The sequence below is a fragment of the Syngnathus scovelli genome, chromosome 20 (assembly GCF_024217435.2).
Source record: "Syngnathus scovelli strain Florida chromosome 20, RoL_Ssco_1.2, whole genome shotgun sequence".
Lineage (NCBI taxonomy): Eukaryota > Metazoa > Chordata > Actinopteri > Syngnathiformes > Syngnathidae > Syngnathus > Syngnathus scovelli.
The window spans coordinates 10,947,689-10,970,480 of NC_090866.1; the positions used below are offsets into that span (position 1 = coordinate 10,947,689).

The following is a 22,792-nucleotide window of genomic DNA, read 5'->3' on the forward strand; positions in this document are numbered from 1 at the left end:
AACCATGTTGTAGCGTCTCCTCGAGCGTGCTTCCTCACGTTTTGGGGGACACGGATGGTTTTGGTTATACTTGTATACTAACGAGGGTACATCCACACGGTGGGTCATTTTATTTCATATTTTACAACTGACGTGTTGTTTGGTGACCTTATTGTTTCCACAGATAAGATTGTGATCTGTCAATGGAGTCAAAGATCCGGAGCCACAATGTCGTCAGCCCGGTCTCTCGAGTCAACATAGCGTCTCTTTGGCATCGGTGCGGCGCTGATGCCGCAGTTTGGTGGGCGGCACCACGTCGCTCGTCAACCTTTGCTCCGTCAGGTCCTCGAAGGAACGCGCCACTGTTCCCTGCGGCCGCCCGAACGCCTTCTTCAGCGCTGCCTCGTCAACATTGTCCTCGACGATGGTGGCCATCTTGGGGCTGTCCGGGGGGACGGGGCTAGAAGCCTGGAAGCGCGCGTTCGGAGGCTTGAGGATCCGCACGGAAGCCGACTCCAGGCTGCTCAGGAGTTCTGCGTTCTGGAGAAAAAAAACATCTGGGCTGAAGGGATCTGCAGTTTGCAAGTGGACGTTGCTTACTTACACTGGGGAAGAAGAGAGACTTGGTGGTCTGCTCGTACTGGCGGTCTACCTTCTTGTCCTGAGCCGCAAAACAACACAAGTTAGCCGTTGTGTCGTCGCCATTATGATGGCGTGCGGCGGGAGGGGTCCACGCACCACACAGTGGACCAGCACGCTGAAGGGGATCCAGAAGAGCAGCGAGAAGGCCACCACGGAGCCGACCATGTTGTCGGCCAGGAAGGTGGTAAAGGTGTTGATGTCCAGTTTGTCAATGAAGTCCCACAGTCTCTCCACCACGTCCTGCACCTGCTTCATGCACTTCCCCTGCAGACGCCACACGTCACATACGCAGGCGCAAGCGCACGTGTACTTCATCCTGGCAAATCTCTTACCGCGCCGTCGCAGAAGCCCACTGTGCAGGGTTTGCCCTTTCGCAGGAACAAGAACTGACCGTCCGTATCTCGGTAGGGAGCGCATATGCCGCCGCTGCCTCGACAGCAAACCTTACAGGAAGTGGTGGTTTCTGGAAGGACGAGGAAAAAAAAAAACGGTGGCGGGGTTCACGCAAGGACCGACGGTGGCGTGGCATACCATTGCAGGCGCAGGGCTCCAGCTTGAGGACGGCCAGACAAAAGGGGACACATGATCCGTCCTGACACTCGCCGCTGTCCAAACATGGCGTTTGGTCCGCAGCGTTCTCTGGAGGTGGACAATCTGCACTGGAGCCTTAAAAAACGCCGACACAGAAATAAACGTGAGTATGCAGTCCTGAGAGCGCAGACGTGACTTGTCGCTGACCTGTGCAGTAGGAACGTCCCTTGCACGTGGCTTCAATGGGCTCCTGGCAAACCTCACCCGCGGCCTCCAGCTGGCACTTCCTGCAGCACGGGCTGTTCCTGTCACTGCACGTCCGTAGCAACATACGCTAACATTAGCGACACGCTAGTGCTCTTTCCATACCAACAGGCGTTAGCATCAGGCTAACAGCGTCTGACCTGCATCGCGACCCTGTTGTTAGGCGGCAGTCGGCAGTGCAGCAGGGGTCAGAGGTTAAGTGCAGAAGTCCGGGATCGCACTCCTCTCCGGGTTCTACCCGAGAATTCCCGCAAACGTTGACCGTACGCTCCTTGAAACATGACGACGCTTTGGAGCGGAGACGCTTCACGATGGAACGTTTGGAGCATTTGGAGAACACCTAAACACAACGCAATCTTGTTGCTGAAGTCAAAGGTCACGGACCAACTTTGTCATCCAGGCGACTGACCTTGTTATTGAGCTGGTCTCCGCTGACGGCGATGGGGTACATGACGTACTTCCCTCCCTGGTCCTCTTGGGGGGCGCAGTCGGGGTCGTTGTCGTGCTCCGCCCCAAAGTTGTGACCCAGCTCGTGAGTGGTCACCAAGTCGGCTTCCTGTTGGGCCGAAAGGTGGTTGGGTCACACGCCGTGCGTCACGTGGTCTCTGTGTTGCCTTTGCTAGCACGGTGGGGCGACCTTGGTGAGGATAGTCTTGCCGTAGTTTTTGGTACTGGTGAGTCCGGTGTTGAGATAGATGAGGCGGTGCGGGTCCGCGTCGGCGCTGGTCGACGGGCAGCCTTTGGAGCAGAGTCCGCCGGGGATGTCGGCCTTGATGGGCGCCACGTACGCCAGGCCCAGCGTGCCCTCGTCAAAATCCTGATAAGTGAACAAGTGCGCCAGGCACACGTTGGCCGCCTTCTCCGATACGTCCACGCTGAATTGCTGCAAGACAGAGAGAGAAGGTCTCGGGCGTGTGTGCCAAAGTGGAGCCGAGCGGGTTGTGGTTTTACCTCCAGGAGCTTTTTGACATCCCACACGTCTCGACCGGCCACGGGACTTCCAGCCATGTTGAAGTGAATGGCTCCCGGCGCCACGGGGGTCGGCGTCTTCTCGATGATGATCTGACGCGTACGCAAAAGCGCAAGTCAAGAACACGTAACTGACATTCGGCCACGACTAAAGACCTGCTGGATTTGGACGCCGTAGCCTGAGAAGTCCTCGTCCCATGATGTGTTCCTGTAGATGTCGTCCACGCGGTCCATCAGCTCAATCTGTAAGTCCAAGATTTTAGCTACTTTGGCCGATACATCGGTTTGGCCTTCATCTTACCAAGTAGTTGAGGGTGGTGCTCTCATCGCGGCGTCCCATGTGCGTAAAGAAGCGATGGTCGGCCACCAGCAGCAACGGACACGTGTTCTTACTGTGAGGGTGCACGTCACGGCGTGCACGCCAGGCGGACTCTGAAGCTTGCACAACAACAACATACAGTCACGGGTTTGCTAACAGGAAGTGACATCAGGAACAGACACTGTCTGCCATACCTTCTTCGTTGTCTTCGGCGGCGCGGCGAAGGCCGTCGGGGAGGAGGTGACTGGGGTGGGAGTTGACGTAGCCGCAGACGGACGAGCGCTGCGCTCGGCTGACGTTTCGGATGCGGTCCGTGCGGTAGACCAGCAGACGGCCGTCGGAGGGCCACGTGAACCTCCAAAGAGGCTGAAACCACAACACACTGCTTCGAATGATCCGTTGAGATGAACATTCATTGATTTGTTGACTATTGACAATTATGTAACAGCATCTACCTCAACGTTAAACTCCGCCTCCCGGGTGAGGATGCGGGCCGAGAAGTCGCGATCATCCACGTGAGCTTGAACGCGTGAGTTTTCTTCTCCTGCCGAGACCGAAAGAAATAAGAAAAAGGCAACCGTTGACCATTCACGCAATAATCGAGGAGGCACCGATGACGTGTCCCGTGAAGAAGGCATGGCGGTCCACGCTCAGGCTTCGCTCGCCATCGTCGTCCACCACCCACGCCGAAAAGTCTTCGGTGAAGATGTGCTCGTTGTTCCTCAGGTACAGACGGAAGTCCCTGTCACAGCAACCTGAGCGTCAGTCGCTGAGCATTTAAAAACTCTTTATATTGCCCGACCTTTGCAATGCGTGGAAGCTGATCTCTTTCTCCACATGAGTGGCCAGCAGGTCTCGGCGGCGGATGGAGTGCGTGTGTACGCTGGACGGCGACAGCACGTCAAAGTCGTCCAACATTGCACTCAGAGATGCTGAGGACCACACCGAGGCATCAAGGCTCAGCCCACGGAAAATGTAACAGTACTCACAGACAATGATTATATTCTTTATCTTCTGCAAAGAACGACTATATGAATCCCAGGTAATAATCAAGATAGGATGTTTAAACTACGTGTATAGGTATTTACAGCCTTGTAGGTGTCTATTACACTAGTACAGACCTCTTCATAACAAGTTGATATGCAAATGTGTAGTTAATATTAACGAAACATATAGATTTTTCACCATATAGAAGTAAATAAAAGTTTTAGTTTAGCTGTTCAGTGATCTAGATGTGTTGCAGGGTACCGGTATGTGTTTACAGTACGTTTTTATTTATGGAAAAAAAATCCAGCTCTATAAATAGAAGCACGAAAGCTCTATGTACAATATGTTTGTATGTAAAAGAGACTTACAGAGTTGCGGGTCTTGTGAGTGCGTGTAGACTTCATTTTGCGTGAAAACCAAGAAAAAAAACTGCATCAACATGTTCACTTTGTCGGGACGTCACCAAAACGTTAAACTCGGCAGTTCATTTTTGTTGTTGTTCAGTAGGAGACTTGAGGAAACATTTCAAGTTTTTAGTGTTCCGGTTCAGATGGACTCTTTTGTCATAGAAGGAAAAAAAAAAAGACGTAAAATAGACAAAACCAGGAAGACGCTCAGCTGAGAAGTCAAGTTGGGAGAAGTAGAATCAATCAAAGCGGAAGCTATTGTTTCGGCTTCATAACAAAAGTATTTAATCGAACAATAATTCACTTGTCTTACAATAAAATAACGTTGCGTCAATAATAACCCAGAACTGATTTTCATGTTTACGTAATTTATTTAAATCCTATGTTTTAATGACAATTTACTTTGAAAAAGCAGCTGCAGTTTTCGTTGCTCCCTGTAGGTGGCAGTACATGTTCCGTTGAAGAAAAAGAAAAAAACGAAGAAGAACATTTCCAAAACAATCGAGGCAGCACGTGAGGATCTTCTCCAAAAGTGTCACACTTATCTTTTTAAAACCTTCCCTGTGGACAAATGGACGAAGAATTCACGGTCTAGTACCCTCTTTTATTTTGTTATAATTAAATGTTTTTATGACGCTTTATAACAGCAAGACATCATTTATATTGGCAAAATATCTGAATTGCCCGTGTTTTTCTGGTAAAGGGAATTTATTCAGTCCGAAAATATCCGCCATCTTGACATCTGAAGGGTTGACATTTTTTATGCTACCAATATGGAAGTCTACTTTAGCAATTCTTATAATTGTGTTTACTACACATGCAGGGCGACTACCAGGAGGCGTGTGGGCAATGCGGCTCCGTGGCTTGGGCCTTGTCGGAAGAGGGTCGCTTCTTCTGCAAGTCGTGTCACAATGTCATCGAGGTGGGTTGCCTTCTGTAGATTGTCACCATGCTGCCTTGTGATGAGTGAGTGAAGAATTCAAATTGCTGCCTTTATGCATTCAGAGAGCACACGTCGTGGACACGGTGTTGACTGCACCGGGATTGACCAAAGTCTCCACCATGGGCCGAGGAAAGAATACAGGTGGGTGCGCTTGTCCTCTGCCCTCTTGTCTCTACCCTTCTTTGGCACCTCTTACTAAATATAAGTCATTGTTATCAATTATGAGTTCCGCAGCAGCAATGTTATCAATGTGTGTGCGCGCAGAGCGAAGACGCCAGTGGGTGGCGTGCGAAGGCTTCCAGTTCATCCTGATGAAGCAAGCGGCCGCGCTGATCATGCTGGGTGTCCCGCCCAGCTTTAAGGTGGCACTACAGATGCCGTGGCGTGATTGCCCGTGTGGGCGTGTCGTGACTGTGCTGTGCTTTAGGACGACGTGTTGTGGCCGCTGTGGCGACGCTTCCTGCAGATGAGCAAGCAGGCGTACACGCATAACCCCGATGAGAGCGCCAAATTCCAAGTGGTAAGGCCTGCCGTCGGAGACGTCGTACACTTTTAACATTAAGTTGTTGTTTTTTTGTCTTCAGCAAGTTGTGGATAAGGAATTGGAAAGCGGGGCGGAGTCGTCTTTCCTATCCGCCAGCGAGACAGACGGCGAGACGTGCCTGAGCAGCCCAGCCACATCGCAAGCGGGTCAGACTCAGCACGCCAGCTGCAGATCGTGAGCGGTTGGCTTAACGTGTGACCCTCGAACCCGCAGACAGCCACAGCGATTGGTCGATAGCCTCCCAGAGCATCAACGCCCACTCGACGCCTCGTCGCAAGTCGCGCCGTAGCAACATGAGAATGACTGAGACGCTGGCGCTGATCCACTTGGCGCTGGTGTGGAGTCGCCAGGCGCTGACGCTCGGCGACCTTCTCAGGTGAGCCGCAACCTACCCTGCGTTGAAGACCAAAGAGCCACCTAGTGTATCTGTTGTCTGCAGGCTAGCCAACGACGGACACATCCCGTACATCCACGCCTACCAGGATCTGCCAGAGGAGATGAGACTGGACTGCCCCGAGGCCCTGATCTTCACCGTGCAAGTAAGGCCCCTCCACAGATTTTCCGTCCCTATGTCCATCTCGGGCCCTGACAGCGCTGCGCCCCCTGGCAGAGCGTCCCTACCCACCAGGAGCTGCACCGGAAGGCCCAGACGCTCGTCAGCTTCCTGCGACTTCCGCCTTTTCCTCCGATCCGGCACCAGGACCCGCTGCACCCGGCCATGCTCAGCCTGCGCTATCTGGTCGACGCCAATCTCCCCGGTATGCTAATGCTAACCTACTAACTCGGGCTGGGGAGAAAAGTCAACCGAGACCTAATGATTGATGCTTTTTTATTTTTTTACCTTGGTAACACCCTCCTCCACCAGACGAGCTCCATCCGTGGGTTTGCATGCTGATGGAACGCAGTGGGATGGCGGACATGATGCGCGTCACGTCGGAACCATCAAGCCACGTCGCGCTGCCCCAGTACGACGTCCAAGCCGCCGCCCTCATCATCGTTGCCATCAAGCTCCTCTTCGGCCTGGACGACCGCACTGAATGGTGACGCCACTTTCCGGTTCCTCCGAGCGTTACAGTACTTGATCGTCGTTTTGACCTTCAGGGATTTGTCGAACGGCGCCGGCAAGCTGATGACCGAAGAACGGACGTCTCACAGGCCGGGAAGCGTCTTTAGCCTGAGGAGATGGTACCGTCAGCTGCACGCCGCCAAGCTCCAAGCGCAGCAGGCGCGGGATCGTGCCGCAGCCAGGTGGGACGCCGCTTGACGGGCCTCAGACCGGTATTGTTGTCTTCAGCGTGTTTACCTGTGCACTGCCAACAGGAAGCAGTGGAAGGCCACGCCGCTTTACCCAAGCAGGAAGCTCAAATATGTCGTCATGAAAAAAAAAAGTAAGACGAAGGAAAGTGCAAACGCGGCGGCGGTGTCAAAAAGCTCAAAACGTGTTTGTGTGTACGCATTGAGGAATGGCAGAGCAGCTGGCTTTGTGTTTGGAGAGATTGTCACAGCGTAATCAACGCGCACCCCCCGCCGCGCCGTCCTCTTTCACGTTTTGCTGGGGGGCTGCGAACGGCACCGACGGCCCGAGTCTGCGCCACGATAGGCTGGACGCCGTCGTCAGCCTGAAACAGGGAGTCCTGACCCCCGTCAACAAGGCGTACTGGCACCTGCCGCTTGCGTCTTGCCACCCCCGGTAAGCGTTTCATTTCTTTCGTCAACGCACTCCTGTACTTCATTGAAATGAATGGAAATGCAATTCATCTGTTTCTGTTCATTTTTCATTCTGTACAGGAATTGTGTCGGTAGCTGCACTTGGAAGGCGGTGGAGGCCGCAGTGTCGCGGTCTTTCCTGTGGCTCCTGCAGCTCTTCTGCTTCCTGTTGCAAGTCAGCCAGGCCGACTTGCACCAGGAAGTGATAAAAATTGAGAGGCGTGTCCTCTCCAGCAAAACAACAGAAACAAACAGGAGCACGTCGTGACGAAAAGAAGACAAAGGGTTTGGTTTTCCATTGGACTCCTCTACCGCCGCCTTGTGGCCAGATGAAGCACTAACTTATCGTGCATTCAAGACAAAAGGTGGAAATCCACAGAACAAAGCACACATATATTTTTGTATGTTCAGCCAAACAATAACAAGTTTTAGAATGATTCATAACATGACAACATTTTATCTTTATTTGAGTCAAACTTTGAGTCTGCTTTTGCATCCATGTGCACATGTGTGTTTATACTTGGTCTCATTTGATTGTTGGATAAAACTGTGAATGAACTTTGACCTTGGTGTAATGTGCACACTCAATAGGCGCTTGTATGTGTTTTTGTTGCATTTTCCACCTGACTTCATTTGAGTGTCCCTGGCCTTTCTTGGTCCAAATTGCAAGATGATTTTTTATTGTCACGGAGCGTAGTGAAGCGAGGTATGGAGCAGGTTCTTTGTGTGCATCCGGATGATGTGTCACTAGCTACCTCATGCCGGCCTGCTGCCAGCCCGGTAAGGATAAGTGCATCAAGCACCTTCTCCAGAAATGCGCGGGCACGTGACGACAACGCGCAGCGCGTGCACGAGTTCACTGGGTTCATCGAGTTTACCGTGACACTGCTGACTCCTTGGCCCCGCCCCTCAGACAGCCATCCACCCCGCCCCCGACCAAAGCGCCTTTCACGGCTATGACCACGCCCCACCCGGCTGCCTATTGGTTGAGGCCTGCTACACCTTTGCTACTGATTGGCCGCGTGTGGACCGACGCTTACCTTCTTTCACCCCCGCCCCCGTCTGCTTCCTGTTGTTTTTGTCTTGGGCGCGTGAGCTCAAGCGCGCGCCAGCCCGCCCGGCCGGCGGATCCTCCCGAGCACCTCGTCCGTTGTCTCCCCGCGTCTCTCGGCCGCCATGCTGCTCCCCCGCCAGGTAAGTCTCAACGTCCGGGTCCAACCAGGCCGCTCTGCTCCGTTCCGCACGTCTCTTCCTTCCTCCCCGCTGTCTGGGGTGGGTTCATTTCAGGTCACCTCCACTCCAGTTGTCCTCACTTGACTCATCGTCATCATCATGCACGGCTCCAGGATTTTGTTCCCCAAAAATGTTCTCATAATATTAAATCCAAATTAGTAGGTGGGCTACACAGACATCTGATGGTGCTCCCTACTTTGATCATTATTATTGTCATTTTAACATGTTGACAGTTTGTTTGCACCAATTAGCTGGCACGTGGCGCGTTTGTTGATATGGTGCTTATTGTGCTTGTAAAGGCGGTGCTTGGGGTCTTCTGTCATGGTCATTTTCCTGTCAGCTGACCACGCCTCTTCAGCTAATGCCAATGTGTCACTCAGTTGCATCTCTGTGGCCCTGCCCTTTCCCCCTTATGGTTATGTGTTGGGCAATCAGCACATAGGAAGGTGGTGACATCATAAAATCCTATCTTTTTCTGTAAGTAACCTTTGACCTCCTGCTTGATCCGCAGGTGGACTTGGAGGCGGCTGAGGCGCTCGTCAGCATGAGTTTCTGGGGTCACAATTCGCCGGGGCCCCGCCCGCTGACTCCAAACTGCGACTCGTGTGACTCCGCCCCCTCGCACTCGCTGGGCACGCCCTCAGCCAATGAGATGGCGGCGTTGTCATCACTGGTGAGAGCATATCAACACTTGTTGATATGTGCAAAATTGCGTGCTAGTGACGTGATCCATACTTGCAGTGCATGACTCCGCCTCGCAGTCCCAGCTTAGGTGAGGCCAACATCGCCGCATCTGTCCTAAGCCGTCTTCCCGATGACTCCACCGGCGACGCCACGGCGACTGGCGTTGTCCGTCACACCGCCGACAGTCTCAGTGCGTCACCTGCTACTCCTCGGGTGACGCCCCAGCTTTCCTCACCGTCTCCTCCCGTCTCGCCGCCTCCTCTCGTCTCGCCGCTCCTCTGCCAGCTTTTCCCGTTGGCCAGCTTCTCCCTCCTGAGTTCGGCCGTGCCACAGGGCGCTGTTGTGCTGGTGGTCCCGCCCGCCCGGACACCGATAACCCCAGGCAGCGCCAAGCTTCTCCCCCTGGCGCCCACACCCGACAACTCGCCAACGGGCAGCGCTGGCGGGGACTCATTACGCCGCCGCAACTACGTGTGCGACTTCCAGGGATGCCGCAAGACCTACTTCAAGAGCTCCCACCTCAAAGCACACCTGCGCACGCACACAGGTAGGCCACAGCCATTGCTCCATACTTGATCTACACTTTGTGTGCACTGAGATTGACCTGTCCGTTTTTCACATTTCCGTTGTGCCCTGACATAGAGTGGCGACCAGTCCAGCCCCTCTTAGACTTGATGCTAATGACGACAAGCGGTCTGGAAAATGGACGGACCGTATTCACCACCATTGTTTGTTTCGGCAGGCGAGAAGCCGTTCAGCTGCCGCTGGGAAGGTTGCGACAAAAAGTTCGCCCGCTCCGACGAACTTTCCCGCCACCGCCGCACGCACACAGGCGAGAAGAAGTTTGTGTGCGGCGTGTGTGCACGTCGCTTCATGCGCAGCGATCACCTGACCAAACATACACGCAGACACTCCAGCACCAAGAGGCCCTCCTCTGCCGCCGCCGCCGCCACCACCGCCTCCTCCTGGACCCTTGCTCAAAGCTCAGGTGCGGTCCTTCCTGTCGGCCTCACAGTCACCTCAGGGTGGGTTGAGGAGCCTCACAAATCCTGAGTTGTAAGTACCTCCACCTGTTTTCTATTCCAAATCCTCATCAAAACTTTTCAACTTTGACCTCAGACTACGTTAGCATGACTGCAGGTAGAGGTCAGAAGTGCGTGTCACGTTCGGACGTGCAACGCAAAACTCTCCTCGCTCAGGATTTTTTTTTTTTCAAATTTATTAGACAAGATGGCGACCAGGTGGTTGTCCATAGACACAAACAACAATAACAATGTGATGTTGCACTACATTTTTTAAACATTAAAAACTTGTTTTTGTACGCTTTTCTTTCACGTATGTATAAAGGATGTTTACTGTGTGTATAAATAATCTGTTGCATCTGTGTACCAAAACATAAGTGTTGTGCTTGCTTCTTAATGACGTACATACGTAATCCACTGTAGGTGAATGTCAAGTAACTCCACAGCCAATTAGATATTCTCACTGTGATACTACCTACTACTACTTATTACTTCATAAATATTTTGTTTATGTAGTCAGGAAGAAAATACCTCATGTCATTAATTGTGTAAGAAAATAAGTTGTTTTTATAATAAATTGAAATGCAAGAAATAATGTCACTTTAGAATGGTTTACAACCAAAAGTCCATTTTTCTTTGATTTCCCAAAAGACTACAATCCCAGCAGCACCTGAGAAAAGAGTATTGGGTATAAACCACGCCTACTTGCCTTACTGACCAAATTCAAATAAGACAGCGACACTCTGTGGCCAAAATCAACATTACATGTACTTTATTTCGTGCCAACTAAAATACGCATTAGATCTTTAATTCGTAAGCATTATTTCGTCATATATAATGTATTTCTCTCCTTCGTATACAAAAAAAGTGCTGTTTTTGTTTCGTCCTTTCACGATATCAACGTTTTAAGATCTGATCTTAATCATCTTAAGATGATCTTTAGGTCAAACCTAAAGGTGGAAGGCTCTTTATTGAGTTGCCGTTTGAAGGTTTAAGTGTGTCTTTTAGAATTACAATCGCAGTTGAATGTGATGCAACAAAAAGCTGGGGAGGTTTTGTAAGACATTTTGTAACTTCCCGCGGAATGAGGAAAGTACATTCTGATTGGTCTCTCTGTAGCATCACGCCCAAAGACATAACACAAGCTGCCCTCCCATTGGTCCGCAGCGTTCCGGGCGCCAAGGGTTTAACAAAAAGCCCAACAACCCGCCAACATTCAGTCAGTCACCCGCTCGCTTCGCGTCTACGTGACTTCTGTCTGAGTTGGGCTCCATTTAAGTTGTCCTTTGTTCTCTGCGCGAAAATGCAGTCTGCTCGCTCGCCCCTTTCCGCCCTCAAGGAGAACAAGCTGACCGCTGACGTCAACAAGATGTCGCTGGACAAAGAAAATACGGTGAGCAAGCGGCAAGCGACCAATTCACTAAAGCTTTTGAGTAGTGAATGTTAAAGTCTTCTTTTGTCTGGCAGCCGCCAAGCTTGAACACGGCGCGCATCTTGGCATCCAAAACCGCGCGCAAAATCTTCGTCGAGACGCCGGTAAGTGACGTCATGGGCTAGCCAACATAGCTAATCACGAGCTGTTTCAGATTATTATTCACCGACATATTTATGAAAATTAGACCCGGGTGTGTTTTATCGTGTTTTGACTTGCTCAAGTTGGTTAACGCTTCATTATTGACTTTGTTGGGCGCCAAAACCGGTTGAGGTCGCTTGCGAGCTGGAGCTGCTTCAAGCTAACATGGTAGCTCACATGCTTCATCAAATGAAAGTGATGATCGGGCATATTTAGCAGTACCCGTATTAAATCTCATTTGTGTTCCAGCTCAAAGGCGTGAAGAAGAACAGTGGTGACCAAGTGGAGCCTCTGCTGAAGGACAACCCCCGCCGATTTGTCATTTTCCCCATCCAGTACCATGACATCTGGCGCATGTACAAGAAGGCTGAGGCGTCTTTTTGGACCGCCGAGGAGGTCCGCACCCAACCATGCTCTCACCTGTCGGTATGTGTCTTATGCTGTGTGCTAACATGTGCGTGCACCTAGGTGGATCTGTCCAAGGACATGCAGGACTGGGAACTTCTGAAGGAAGACGAAAAGTTTTTCATCTCTCACGTGTTGGCCTTCTTTGCGGCAAGCGACGGCATCGTCAACGAGAACCTGGTAAGACGCTGGGCGATTTTTCCGAGAGCAGGTCTAGATGAGCGTGACGCTGACGTGCCGTGGTGCTGTGCGTCCACCAGGTGGAGCGTTTCATGCAGGAAGTTCAGGTGACGGAGGCGCGCTGCTTCTACGGCTTCCAAATTGCCATGGAGAACATCCACTCGGAGATGTACAGCCTCCTCATTGACACCTACATTAAAGACCCCAAAGACAGGTCCGTTGATTGTAACGATGACGTCACAGTAGCAGTTGCTCTAACATGGTGTTTGAACCCCTTAGGGAATACTTGTTCAACGCTATCGAAACCATGCCGTGCATCAAGAAGAAGGCCGACTGGGCACTCAACTGGATCGGCAACAAGAACGCCAACTACGGTAAAGACTGGGCGCCCGCCACCTTGTCTGCTGACCACTGATTGATTGGTTTGCATCCATTCTGATTTTAGGATCGCGCGTGGTTGCTTTCGCTGCTGTAGAAGGCATCTTCTTCTCCGGCTCCTTCGCCGCCATTTTCTGGCTAAAGAAGCGCGGCCTGATGCCCGGACTCACCTTCTCCAACGAGCTCATCAGCAGAGACGAGGTCAGTCCGTTGTTATCCATCTTTTTGCCTGGAGTGTGCTTTTAACAAGCTCATGCTCTTTCAGGGTCTCCACTGCGACTTTGCCTGTCTGATGTTCAAGCACCTCGTCAACAAGCCGTCCGAGGAAACGGTGACGTCCATCATTAAAAACGCAGTGGAGATCGAGCAGGTGAGCGCCGACCGCCCGGACGTCCGTCGGTCCATCTCGGGCCATCTGACGTTCCTCTTGGCGTTTCAGGAATTCCTGACGCAGGCTTTACCCGTCAAGCTGATCGGGATGAACTGCGAGCTAATGAAGCGCTACATCGAGTTTGTGGCCGACCGCCTTATGATGGAGCTCGGCTTCTCCAAGGTAAGCCGTCGGGCAAGGGGGTCACTTGGGGATCGAGGGTGGCCGTCATGATGAGAAGCGCAGGGGTACGGACCTCAGCCGATAATGGGGGCTGAGCGTTGCCGCCAATGTTACGTCGCGGGGCACGTGGCCCGGCGGCGAACGGTCGGCGATGCGATATAGACGCTCGACTGAACGGTCGCCGGACCCGGTCAAACTCTTCCATTGCTCTGTCTGTTAGTCTCATGTCTGTTTGTGGCTTTGTGCAGCTGTTCAGCGTGGAGAACCCGTTTGACTTCATGGAGAACATCTCCTTGGAAGGCAAGACCAACTTCTTTGAGAAGCGCGTCGGCGAGTACCAGAGGATGGGTGTCATGGGGGACAACACTGACAACACCTTCACGCTGGAGGCTGACTTTTAACACTTGCCTGTGGTTACCATGGAAACCTCACACAGTTGATTCCATCAGCAGCTGTTCAGAGCGCACAGGACTTGTCTGTACATTTGATGCAAATTTGTTTTTATGAATTATTTTGTTTATTTTAATGATTTGTAAATGTGTATTAAAAGCTCTATTTGTAAGGGTGTGTTAACATTAAACCTTTTTTTTGTGACAATACTATGGGGATTTATGAAAGGCTGACCAAGCCTACAAGATTTTGAGGTTGGTTGGTGTAATTACACTAAAACTGGGTAGTTTTACATTCTCATGTTTTTATATTTGAATAAGAATAACTATTAAAAACAGATTTTGTTTTTGAGGAGGCTCGATCAATTTTTATCTTTTTTTTTTATTCATGATAAATAAGCATTTCACAAGAAACGGCTTTGAAGTTGTAAACACGAGAAAACGAACGACCATAAAAATATTTTGCCCACTTTAGTTAAGTACAGTATACTAATGTCTCGTTGACCTATACTACCCAAAACAAAAGTTTTCAATGACATTTGGGTCGCTGTAAACACAAGTCACGTGACAGATGAGTCTCGAGTTCGAATCACGCGAGAGAGTGACGTAGCCGGAAGTACAAAGTTCGTCCGTTGCGACATGTAAGGAAAATGTCGCTTAGTGAAAGCAGACAAACGTTTGTCAAGCCGGTGAGTTTTGGCTTATTTCGTGCTTTGACTTTTTTTTTTTTTAACTTAAACTGCGTCCACAATCTTGCTAATTAATTTGTTTTTGTCACTTTTCTGACTTTGACGTTGCGACACACCCAAATGTTTAAACCGTTTTACAGCCACGCACACAAAAAAACTTTGCAGTTTAGATTTCCTTTCGAATTTTTAAAGCGATAGTTTTTGCTGCGCTGACGTCATCATCCATCCACCCACCCGACAGGCGATCCCGTTCTCATGGACCATTCGAGGTGGACTACTTCGAGGCGAGATGATCCTCATCCAGGGATCGCTGCCTTCTGACGCAGACAGGTTGGTGCCCTCTTCCTGACCCGCTTCCCGAACTGCCTCACATAGGGCTGCAAAAGATCTCCCCAATTTTGTTTACCTTACTCAACGGTGTGGTCATAACATCTTGGCAGGTTCCAGGTGGACCTGACGTGCGGCAGCAGCATACAGCCGCGCGCCGACGTCCTCTTCCATTTGAACCCGCGTGTCAACAAAGGTCAGGTGGTGTGTAACACGCTGGAGCGGGGTCACTGGGGCAGCGAGGAGATCCTTCAGCGCATGCCCTTTGCCAGGGACGCCCGCTTTGAGCTGCTGTTGCTGGCCCTCGACGACTGCTTCAAGGTGACCGAGCGAGCCGCTTGTCGTCCCATCAGTTGGCTGTAAAGTGGAGCGCTGTGACTTTCAGGTGGCCGTCAACGGTGCTCACCTGTTGGACTACAAACATCGACTGTCGCCGGAGCGGGTCAACACCTTGGCCGTCTCGGGAAAGGTCCACGTTGACGTGGCTGCCGTTCTATCGCAATCTGTGAGCGCCCGGCTCTTTGACCCTGAGAGGAAGTCACGTGATGCCTCCTTGATGCTGGCCGTGTTTCGTTTTGCAGAAGACGGCTTCATCGTCCGCTGGCACCTCGCCGACCGACGGGGACGCCAAGCGCTCAGAAGTGTCCGATGACATCACAAGTGCGCACATGCTCGTCATGTCAGCTGATCCGGTTTGTTATTTGTTCAACAATAATCTATAATGTTAATATCAACTATGAATTATTTTGATTCAGAAATGTGATTGCGTGCAGCACGGCGGGTTCCAAGGCGAGCTGGCTGGCGGTCTCCGTGTGGGCAGCAGCATCGTCATCCGAGGACACGCCAATCAAGGGGCAGAGAGGTACTCGGCCGGACTCCCCCTCCATGAAGGTCGTGACCACGACAATACCTTTGCTTTCCAGGTTTGCCGTCAACCTGTTCGTGGGCGATGGAGACGACAGGGCGCTGCACCTCAACCCTCGCTTCAAAAAGAAGATGATCGTGCTCAACTCCTTCCTGTCCGGTTGCTGGGGCAAAGAGGAGCACCAAGCGGATGTTTTCCCCTTTGGACCGGGACTCTACTTTGAGGTCACAAAATCACTACACGACTGTATCAACGACCGCTCGGTCACCGTGTTGTTGACACCCACCGTCTTCGTTTTTTCAGATCATCATCCGGTGCGACGTGGACTCGTTCCGCGTGGCCGTCAACGGCGTCCACCAGCTGGACTACAAATACCGAGTTCAGTGCCTGACCAGCATAACGCGACTGCAAGTGACGGGCGACCTGTCGCTGATGGACGCCCGGCTGATGTGATGTCATCACGTCGAGGTGGGCAAAGCACCACTTCCTGTCTGGATGTCCGCTGGCTAACTGCACTTGCTATTTGCACTTTAACCAAAGCCAAAAACATTTTTTTAACAACAAATAATCACTCGCCATGGCTACCCTCTGCACAATACTTTAAATGATGTAAAATGAGTCCAACATTAAAACGATGCTTTGATGACGTTGTCTCGTGTGGCCACCATGCAATCCATTGAGAAGACCGACAAATAATGCTGAGCTAGGAATTTATTTTATTTTATTTCATTCAACAATTAAGTGAAACTACAGGCCCAGTTGTGCTGTTTAAAGCTGTGCTGTCGTTATAAAATGAATATGAAATGAATTGATTACAAAAGCAATTAAGGAAATATGAAATTTGCATAACGCTTGTGTTGGTAAAGGGTTCACAGGTTCTTAAAAGACGTTGCATCTTTAGGATTTGACCTTTTCAGAGGTAAACCACGTCGAAAGATCCTTTTAAGACAAAGTGATTGAGGCCCAGAGCAGGTCAGAAGACATTCGCAATTACATTCAATGACTTCATACAGCTGCGCATGTGCATGCGTGTGCGTGCGTGCGTGTGTGCACCGAGGCGCGTCGTGGAGATAATGGAAAGCTAAGAGCATGATTATGGTCCTCCACGCTGCGCTGCCTCGCTGGTGGGCACCAGCTGGGCCACCTGGAAAAGATGGAGCGGAGCCGGATCAGGATGGCTTTGGTTACTAACTCTTGAAAGAATACCTTCTACTCTTCTCAGTCACATAAAGGCGAGAAGGTCAGACGTATTCCTGCCGGCTGTAACTGTCCTTCACATCCCGCTCGGAGGCGCCGACACCGACCGGAGATTTTTCCCTGCCGACCCTTTGCGGACGCCACCTCTCCGCCCGAGACGGCGCGATGTCCGTGGGGGTCGGGTAGTCCTGCGAGGCTGACCCCGGACAGGACAAGCAAAAGATGACGCCTGCCGCCAAGAGGAAGCCGGCGGAGACAAAGGTGACGCAGAGTGCCCCACCAGGCTGGTATTTGCTACCGTCGGCTTGCTGGGCGCTCATGAAGGCGGCCACAACCTCGGAAGTGAACCAGGACGCGGGGCCCAGGCACAAGGCGGCGGCCAGGACGAAGCAGCCCCCCGCCGTCACGGCCGTGCGCCCCTTGGCTTGTTGGCCGCCTCCCCAACGGGTGCAGCGAAGCCCAAGAGAGGCCAAGCACAGACCGAAAGCGGCCAGCACGCACGACAGGACCATGGCGGCCCGGGTGGTCTGCAGGTAGGGGGGCAGCGCCAGCGGCGGGGACTTGTTGGTGGTGCAGCTGAAGACGCCCGCCCCGTACCAGACGCAGTCCATCCACAGCCCCCGTGTGTGCCACATGGGGGCCACCATGCTGGACCACACCCTGATGCTCACCTGCCAGTTGGGAAGCAGCGTGGCCACCGTGGCGCCCAGCGTGCCCAGCAGCGCCAGGACGAACGCCAGGATCTGCGCGGCGGCCGAAAGCATCGCTACCAGTCCTGAAAGGAAGCGCGGCGACTCAAGTAAGACAAGGCAAGAGCGTCGAAAAGATCAGAAGGTCTAAGAACAAATCAAAGTGTAAGAAAATCTAGAGTGTTGGACAAGAGTTTTGTCATTTTGGAATTTTGTAAGAACGAGCACAAGAGAACAAAATGCCATTTACAGTGAGGCTTTTTTTTTGGCCCCGTTTTTGCTCCATCCCCGTGACCCCATCATGAGCATTTAGATGCGCATTGTCCCTTGGGAGGCCCCCCCCCCCCCCTCTCAAATGTGAAATCTGCCTCCGTCTCACCTGGACGCCACTGCGACGCTCTCCCAGTGCCGATTCCCCGTCTTCCGTCGCCCTGGCAACCACACACGCTTACATCCTGGACAGCAAGAGCGGCTTCGTGGAAGCACTAACTGTCTCACCTGAAGGTCACCGATGACCGGACAACTTCCGGATCCCGTTCACGGGACGCTGGCTCTATGTCCTGCTCCGGTCCTGGTCCAGGTTTTTGCCCTTTGCCAAGGACCATTGAAAGGGTTTTTGTTGGCAGATCTGCTGTGGCGCGTGGCTTTGGCTGATAAAGGTGGCGTCTTTTGTCCAATCAAAGTCAGGCGACCCTCTGCAAAACGCTGATAAGATCCCAGTCGTCTCCCCCACCTCCCATTATCGCTGGCGGGACCCCGCGGTAGCCAAAAGCGTCCCGCCCCTAGCGCGTTATTTCCGTGTTATTACGGTGTTAACATCAAAATAAGCCGGCGCCCCCCATCACTTGCCCAAAACTGCCCGAGCGCATCGGCAGTGCCAAACGACAGACCGCCTTTAGGTTTGATGAGGCGACGGGCTCGCCGCAGTGATGTCACGCGGGCAAGACGCCGCCCCTCTGGAGGCGGAGCCGTTCCGACGCTGGTCGGCGTCGGAGCGCGAAACGGCGCCGAGGTCCGAAGGCTTCAGAGTCCCACCGATGTTCTCATGTCACGGGTCGTTAGTGTCCAAATCAAGAGTTCCATTAGGAAGCCTTCAGCTTTTCGTGTTCCCGTTTTAACTCGATTGGGAAGACTTCTAACGTTAAAGTCCAGCAAGATGCTGGCTTGAATTCTCTGCTGTAGAGGTGACATCATCATTCATTCAAAAAGGGCTTTTATGTACATATATTTTTAAACCCATAGAAACTCTCAAAGACGTGGGGATATACTGCCAATGAGCATTTTACACAAAAAATGGAGTCGCTCATATGACATTTGAGCAGAAAAACAAGGTCATTCCATTTCATCATTATGTCTTAACAACCTCCATTAGGCCCCACTTGCCCTTTCACCTCATCATCAAGGCTGTAATTGTTTAACCATCTGGCACACATGATAACAGGCCCCGCCCCCCTCCATCCCGCATCCGTGTCGGTCATGTCAATTTTGTCCTCCTCAGCATCCTCTCGCCAAACTAGTCAAGCGCCACGTAAAGGGAGAACAGGGTTTTGCACTTTTAGTTTAGTTAAGACGCGGTCTAGTTATATTGGAAAATAATAAGAAAAAAGCTAACAAATGTATTCATCCCGACATGTACAATAAAGGAAATGTATTGTTTCAAGTTTTTATTGACCCTTTTAGTGTAAAAAAAATTGTGTTGGAAATTACATGATCATTGCTCTTCTGTGTTGGACTCATCACGTTTTGGATCTTTTCGCAGGCGGTTGAGGCTCCGACTTAGGTTCTTTTTCGGCTTCATCGTCGCTGTCGTCGTCTTCGCAGGCTTCTTCGTCATCTGCAACAGAGCGACAATTGAGCAACGTGCATAAATATTATTATCTGCAGGTTAATCGTTGAATCCGGCCAAACTTTCCCCAAATGCACAATCATTTTGGGGCCTTATTGTCATTTTGTGAGCACTTTGCGTTCTGGGTGCTTACCAGCTGCGCAGCCTGCAGCGAGTTTTTCCTTGTCTACGAGCTCGCTGAGAATCCGTGAGACGTTCTCGCTCATTTTATGAAGCCCTGTGATTAAAGACGGGAGCGTGTTCTCGACTGGGACGTTTATTTGTTCCACTTTATGAGCTCGACCATCTCTAATTTTCAACTCTGCTGTAATTGCGGTAGCTGCCATCTTGGCTACGTCATCACGCATAGTATTACGTACAGTATTCGTAAAGTTCACAACATAAAATTTCACTCCCCGTTTCATATTTATACCTCGTTCTGGATTCAATATTCATTAATTACCCGCACTATTATCATCTGTAAACAAACATTTATATTTTGCCAAATTAAATTGCGGAAGTAAACCGGATGTTGTCACCGGAACTCGGCATATCATAGACGTCAAATATACACAAACCATGCCCGAGCGACTCTCAGACAGCATGTTTGATACTCATTTAGAATTTCAATTTTGTATTCAGCACCACATTCGTAGTATCACCATACAGGCTTGCAGCACATGTATGTAAACATTTTTGCCTCTACGGGTTTACGAAGCAACATTAAGACATCCAACATGGCGTAAACCGTGAAACCTTAATCTAGCTACGTGATGTCTATGGCAGCTTTGGACAGTAGTGATGTGCATTCCAGTTCATTTAAGTGAACTGAATCTGTAGAATCAATTCACTCAAAAGATTCGTTCAAACTGTTCTAAAACACCAGCTCGTATGCTCGATACATATTAGATGAGGTAAAAAAAATCCCGTAATTTACTTCATATGGTGTACCGACACCAGCTTCAATGCACATTACCGACACCTACTGGTTGAAGTCATATGAACTGAAAAAAGAACTTTAGGAAGTGATTCATTCACTCTCGTTCACTGAAAAGAAATCCGTTCCTTTGAACGAATCGTTCACTCACGAGCCAACACTATTCGACAGCACATTTCCTCCGTGTGCGAATCTCGCAGGACAAATGAGCGATTGTTTTGTCTCACTGATTCACTGTTACTTCTAACGCCAGACTTCCATCTGTAAGATCATTTTTATATTGCTTTATGGCCGTTTTGGTTCATGCAGCTTGATCGTTCACTGGGAAGCTAACTAACTAGCGGCGCGTACACTATCGAGTGCATGTTGCTTGACATCGCAACTACGACTAGGGTGCTTTATTTCGATCCATATAATATTTAAAGGTTTAGTCATTACGATCATTCTGGTATTGCAATTTGCAGAGCGTAAACATGCATGTGATCAAGATGACGGAACAACAAAATGTTGGACAGAGTAGTAACGAGTTGAGATGACACTTGCTCAGGAGTGGTGTGGATAGAAGCTGCGACCTCGCTGGAGCATCTTCTAGATTTGTCACATCTTTTCTTCTCAAATTCTCCACTCGAAAACAAGGTGGCCGAAATGTCAGAGGAGCAGACCGTTTCTCTGGTGGACGTCCTGCAGGAAGATGAAGAGCTGGAAGAAGAAGCATCCGCCGTGTTGGCTGGAAGTGACTCAGACCACTGCTCGTATCCTCAGGTAATGTGTAGCAAACGTCACGTTGGCGCAATCCAACAAGGATGCAGTCTTGTCCTGAAATATCGATGCAATTGATCCCTTCCCTGTTCTCGTTACTTGAAAAGCTTGGCGTGTGTGTATGTGTGTGTGCAGGGCTATGTGAAGCGTCAGGCCCTGTACGCTTGCAGCACATGCACCCCGAAAGGAGGACAAGCAGCTGGCGTGTGTTTGGCGTGTTCCTACAAGTGTCACGAAGGTCACAACCTGTTTGAGCTCTACACCAAAAGGTGACCAAACCTTAAAGCCACTCGCTTGGCGGATGACTAAGGATCATGTTCTGTTCAGGAATTTCCGCTGTGACTGCGGAAATGGCAAGTTTGTGGACGCGCCATGTAAACTCTTTCACGTGAGTCACGAAACGCTTTTTGTCCTCCCCTCTCACGCTCGTCCTCAAATATGCTGATCGTGTGTTTGTTACGTGAGCTAGGACAAGGACGACGTCAACAGCTTGAATAAATACAGTCACAACTTCTTCGGAGAGTACTGCACTTGCCGCCGGCCGTATCCGGACCCAGAAGACCAGGTGACACTCATGACAGCCTGCACACATAAAAAAAAACGTTGCTTACTTTCTGGTCGGTTCTCTTGTCAGGTTGAGGACGAAATGATCCAGTGTGTGTTGTGTGAGGACTGGCTGCACGGCCGGGTAAGATCTTGTGGACCTGACAGCCCGCTACACACGTGTACTAACTGTTGTGCGTGTTCAGCACCTGGGCTGCGAAGTTCCAGATTGCGTGGAGCTGCAGGAGATGATCTGCGAGTCGTGTATGAACGCAAACGAGTTCTTGTGGAGCTACGCCACTCAGCTGGCAGGTGAAATTTGCCGCCATCGCTCGCTTTCTTTGAGGCTTCCAAGATTGCGCCCAGCTAACCCGCCTCTGATCCAGTTCCAGGTCAGGCGCTTGAGTCGGAGGTGGCGAAGGAGAAGGGCACTGACGCCGTTGCGGACGAGGCCGGCGAGCCCAGCAGTAAGCGATCACGTCCGGAGGACGGGGTGGAGCCAACTTGCAAACTGAAGGAGCTGGAGGCCGCCGGCGTCAAGCGGGCCCGCTCCGGAGCTGTCTTTTGGCCTTCGGGGTGGCGATCCAAGCTGTGCCGGTGCCACACCTGTCAGGTGCGAGCAGGGCCGCTTCCTGTTGCCGAGGGTACGCGCTCACACGTCCGGCCGTGTGTTCAGGTGAGGCTGACGGAGGGGGGGCTCTCCTTCCTGACGGACGAGTCGGACACGGTCCTGGCCTACGAGAATAAAGGCAAGCGCGAGGAAGGCAGAGCGCCGGCTCACGACCCGCTCATGTCGGCGCTGGACAACCTCAACCGCGTGCAGCAGCTGGAGATCATCCACGGTAAAGCCCGCAAAGTGCCGCCGCCGCTGCCGGCCAACCGGTGCGCTGACGCCGTCGTGTCGTGCTTCCTGGCAGGTTACAACGACATGAAAAGCGAGCTGAAGGACTTCCTGCAAAGATTTGCCTCCGAAGGAAAGGTGAGCACCTTCGTTTTACTTGAGAATTGCGTTTGGATAAAAGTAATCCTTGACGCGGATTTTCCATGTCCTAGGTGGTCACCTCCGAGGACATCCGTCAGTTCTTTGAGCGGCAGCAAAGTCGCAAAAGAAGACAAGCGGACGGCCGCTTCCACTGCGCATGACCCCTTTGACCTTTTGCCCGCACTTGCTCTTTTTAACGACATCAACACATTTTCTCTTCTTCCTTTTCACTGCCAAATAAAAGCCGTCCACGCTTTTTGGATTTTGCTG

At 51.2% G+C, this 22,792-nt stretch overlaps 7 protein-coding genes across 12 annotated transcripts; 5 read left to right on the forward strand and 2 right to left on the reverse strand.

Moving 5' to 3' along the window:
- Positions 1-87: 87 nt before the first annotated feature.
- On the reverse strand, positions 88-4,334 carry LOC125990485 (disintegrin and metalloproteinase domain-containing protein 17). Of its 3 annotated transcripts, none has more exons than XM_049757751.2 (17): positions 4,060-4,334; positions 3,507-3,636; positions 3,316-3,446; positions 3,160-3,248; positions 2,899-3,070; positions 2,687-2,817; positions 2,542-2,628; positions 2,368-2,478; positions 2,054-2,299; positions 1,826-1,972; positions 1,557-1,756; positions 1,360-1,463; positions 1,153-1,287; positions 954-1,084; positions 718-885; positions 584-640; positions 88-519 (listed from the first exon to the last, which is right to left on the reverse strand). In XM_049757751.2, exons 1-17 carry the CDS (start codon positions 4,130-4,132, stop codon positions 232-234), a joined length of 2,400 nt encoding a protein of 799 aa, XP_049613708.1. In that variant the 5' UTR covers positions 4,133-4,334; the 3' UTR covers positions 88-231. The 3 variants fall into 3 exon arrangements, with proteins under 3 accessions (XP_049613708.1, XP_049613707.1, XP_049613709.1); XM_049757750.2 differs by having other exon boundaries at positions 2,687-2,823; XM_049757752.1 differs by lacking the exon at positions 4,060-4,334 and having other exon boundaries at positions 2,687-2,823; positions 2,899-3,086.
- Positions 4,335-4,549: 215 nt separating this feature from the next.
- Positions 4,550-7,856, forward strand: taf1b (TATA box binding protein (Tbp)-associated factor, RNA polymerase I, B). The gene is made up of 14 exons (XM_049757761.1): positions 4,550-4,687; positions 4,922-5,020; positions 5,104-5,182; positions 5,306-5,403; positions 5,469-5,561; positions 5,626-5,731; positions 5,799-5,961; positions 6,025-6,124; positions 6,196-6,343; positions 6,451-6,625; positions 6,687-6,833; positions 6,906-6,973; positions 7,047-7,275; positions 7,374-7,856. The coding sequence occupies exons 1-14, from the start codon at positions 4,670-4,672 to the stop codon at positions 7,558-7,560; spliced, it is 1,710 nt and encodes a 569-aa protein (XP_049613718.1). The 5' UTR covers positions 4,550-4,669; the 3' UTR covers positions 7,561-7,856.
- Positions 7,857-8,374: 518 nt separating this feature from the next.
- LOC125990504 (Krueppel-like factor 11) lies at positions 8,375-10,855 on the forward strand. Of its 2 annotated transcripts, none has more exons than XM_068649283.1 (4): positions 8,375-8,486; positions 9,037-9,198; positions 9,267-9,756; positions 9,852-10,855. In XM_068649283.1, exons 1-4 carry the CDS (start codon positions 8,469-8,471, stop codon positions 10,241-10,243), a joined length of 1,062 nt encoding a protein of 353 aa, XP_068505384.1. In that variant the 5' UTR covers positions 8,375-8,468; the 3' UTR covers positions 10,244-10,855. The 2 variants fall into 2 exon arrangements, with proteins under 2 accessions (XP_068505384.1, XP_049613734.1); XM_049757777.2 differs by having other exon boundaries at positions 9,952-10,855.
- Positions 10,856-11,406: 551 nt separating this feature from the next.
- Positions 11,407-14,061, forward strand: rrm2 (ribonucleotide reductase regulatory subunit M2). 2 transcript variants are annotated; one of them, XM_049757763.2, is made up of 10 exons: positions 11,407-11,624; positions 11,699-11,767; positions 12,054-12,200; positions 12,273-12,389; positions 12,470-12,603; positions 12,669-12,763; positions 12,835-12,968; positions 13,033-13,137; positions 13,207-13,320; positions 13,569-14,061. In XM_049757763.2, the coding sequence occupies exons 1-10, from the start codon at positions 11,535-11,537 to the stop codon at positions 13,719-13,721; spliced, it is 1,158 nt and encodes a 385-aa protein (XP_049613720.1). In that variant the 5' UTR covers positions 11,407-11,534; the 3' UTR covers positions 13,722-14,061. The 2 variants fall into 2 exon arrangements, with proteins under 2 accessions (XP_049613720.1, XP_049613721.1); XM_049757764.2 differs by lacking the exons at positions 11,407-11,624; positions 11,699-11,767 and adding an exon at positions 11,775-11,972.
- Positions 14,062-14,259: 198 nt separating this feature from the next.
- On the forward strand, positions 14,260-16,236 carry LOC125990507 (galectin-8). Its single transcript, XM_049757781.2, has 8 exons — positions 14,260-14,398; positions 14,640-14,728; positions 14,839-15,046; positions 15,111-15,230; positions 15,307-15,417; positions 15,499-15,587; positions 15,649-15,814; positions 15,894-16,236. The coding sequence occupies exons 1-8, from the start codon at positions 14,360-14,362 to the stop codon at positions 16,041-16,043; spliced, it is 972 nt and encodes a 323-aa protein (XP_049613738.1). The 5' UTR covers positions 14,260-14,359; the 3' UTR covers positions 16,044-16,236.
- A 50-nt stretch (positions 16,237-16,286) lies between these two features.
- Positions 16,287-19,738, reverse strand: LOC125990514 (claudin-20). Of its 2 annotated transcripts, XM_049757795.2 has the most exons (4): positions 19,456-19,738; positions 17,975-19,310; positions 17,856-17,907; positions 16,287-17,562 (listed from the first exon to the last, which is right to left on the reverse strand). In XM_049757795.2, the coding sequence occupies exon 4, from the start codon at positions 17,549-17,551 to the stop codon at positions 16,832-16,834; it is 720 nt and encodes a 239-aa protein (XP_049613752.1). In that variant the 5' UTR covers positions 17,552-17,562; positions 17,856-17,907; positions 17,975-19,310; positions 19,456-19,738; the 3' UTR covers positions 16,287-16,831. The 2 variants fall into 2 exon arrangements, with proteins under 2 accessions (XP_049613752.1, XP_049613751.1); XM_049757794.2 differs by having other exon boundaries at positions 17,856-19,310.
- A 605-nt stretch (positions 19,739-20,343) lies between these two features.
- Positions 20,344-22,778, forward strand: LOC125990501 (putative E3 ubiquitin-protein ligase UBR7). The gene is made up of 11 exons (XM_049757774.1): positions 20,344-20,501; positions 20,875-21,000; positions 21,133-21,266; positions 21,325-21,385; positions 21,467-21,562; positions 21,632-21,685; positions 21,747-21,852; positions 21,927-22,153; positions 22,217-22,382; positions 22,458-22,519; positions 22,594-22,778. Exons 2-11 carry the CDS (start codon positions 20,884-20,886, stop codon positions 22,681-22,683), a joined length of 1,113 nt encoding a protein of 370 aa, XP_049613731.1. The 5' UTR covers positions 20,344-20,501; positions 20,875-20,883; the 3' UTR covers positions 22,684-22,778.
- The last annotated feature ends 14 nt before the right edge of the window (positions 22,779-22,792 follow it).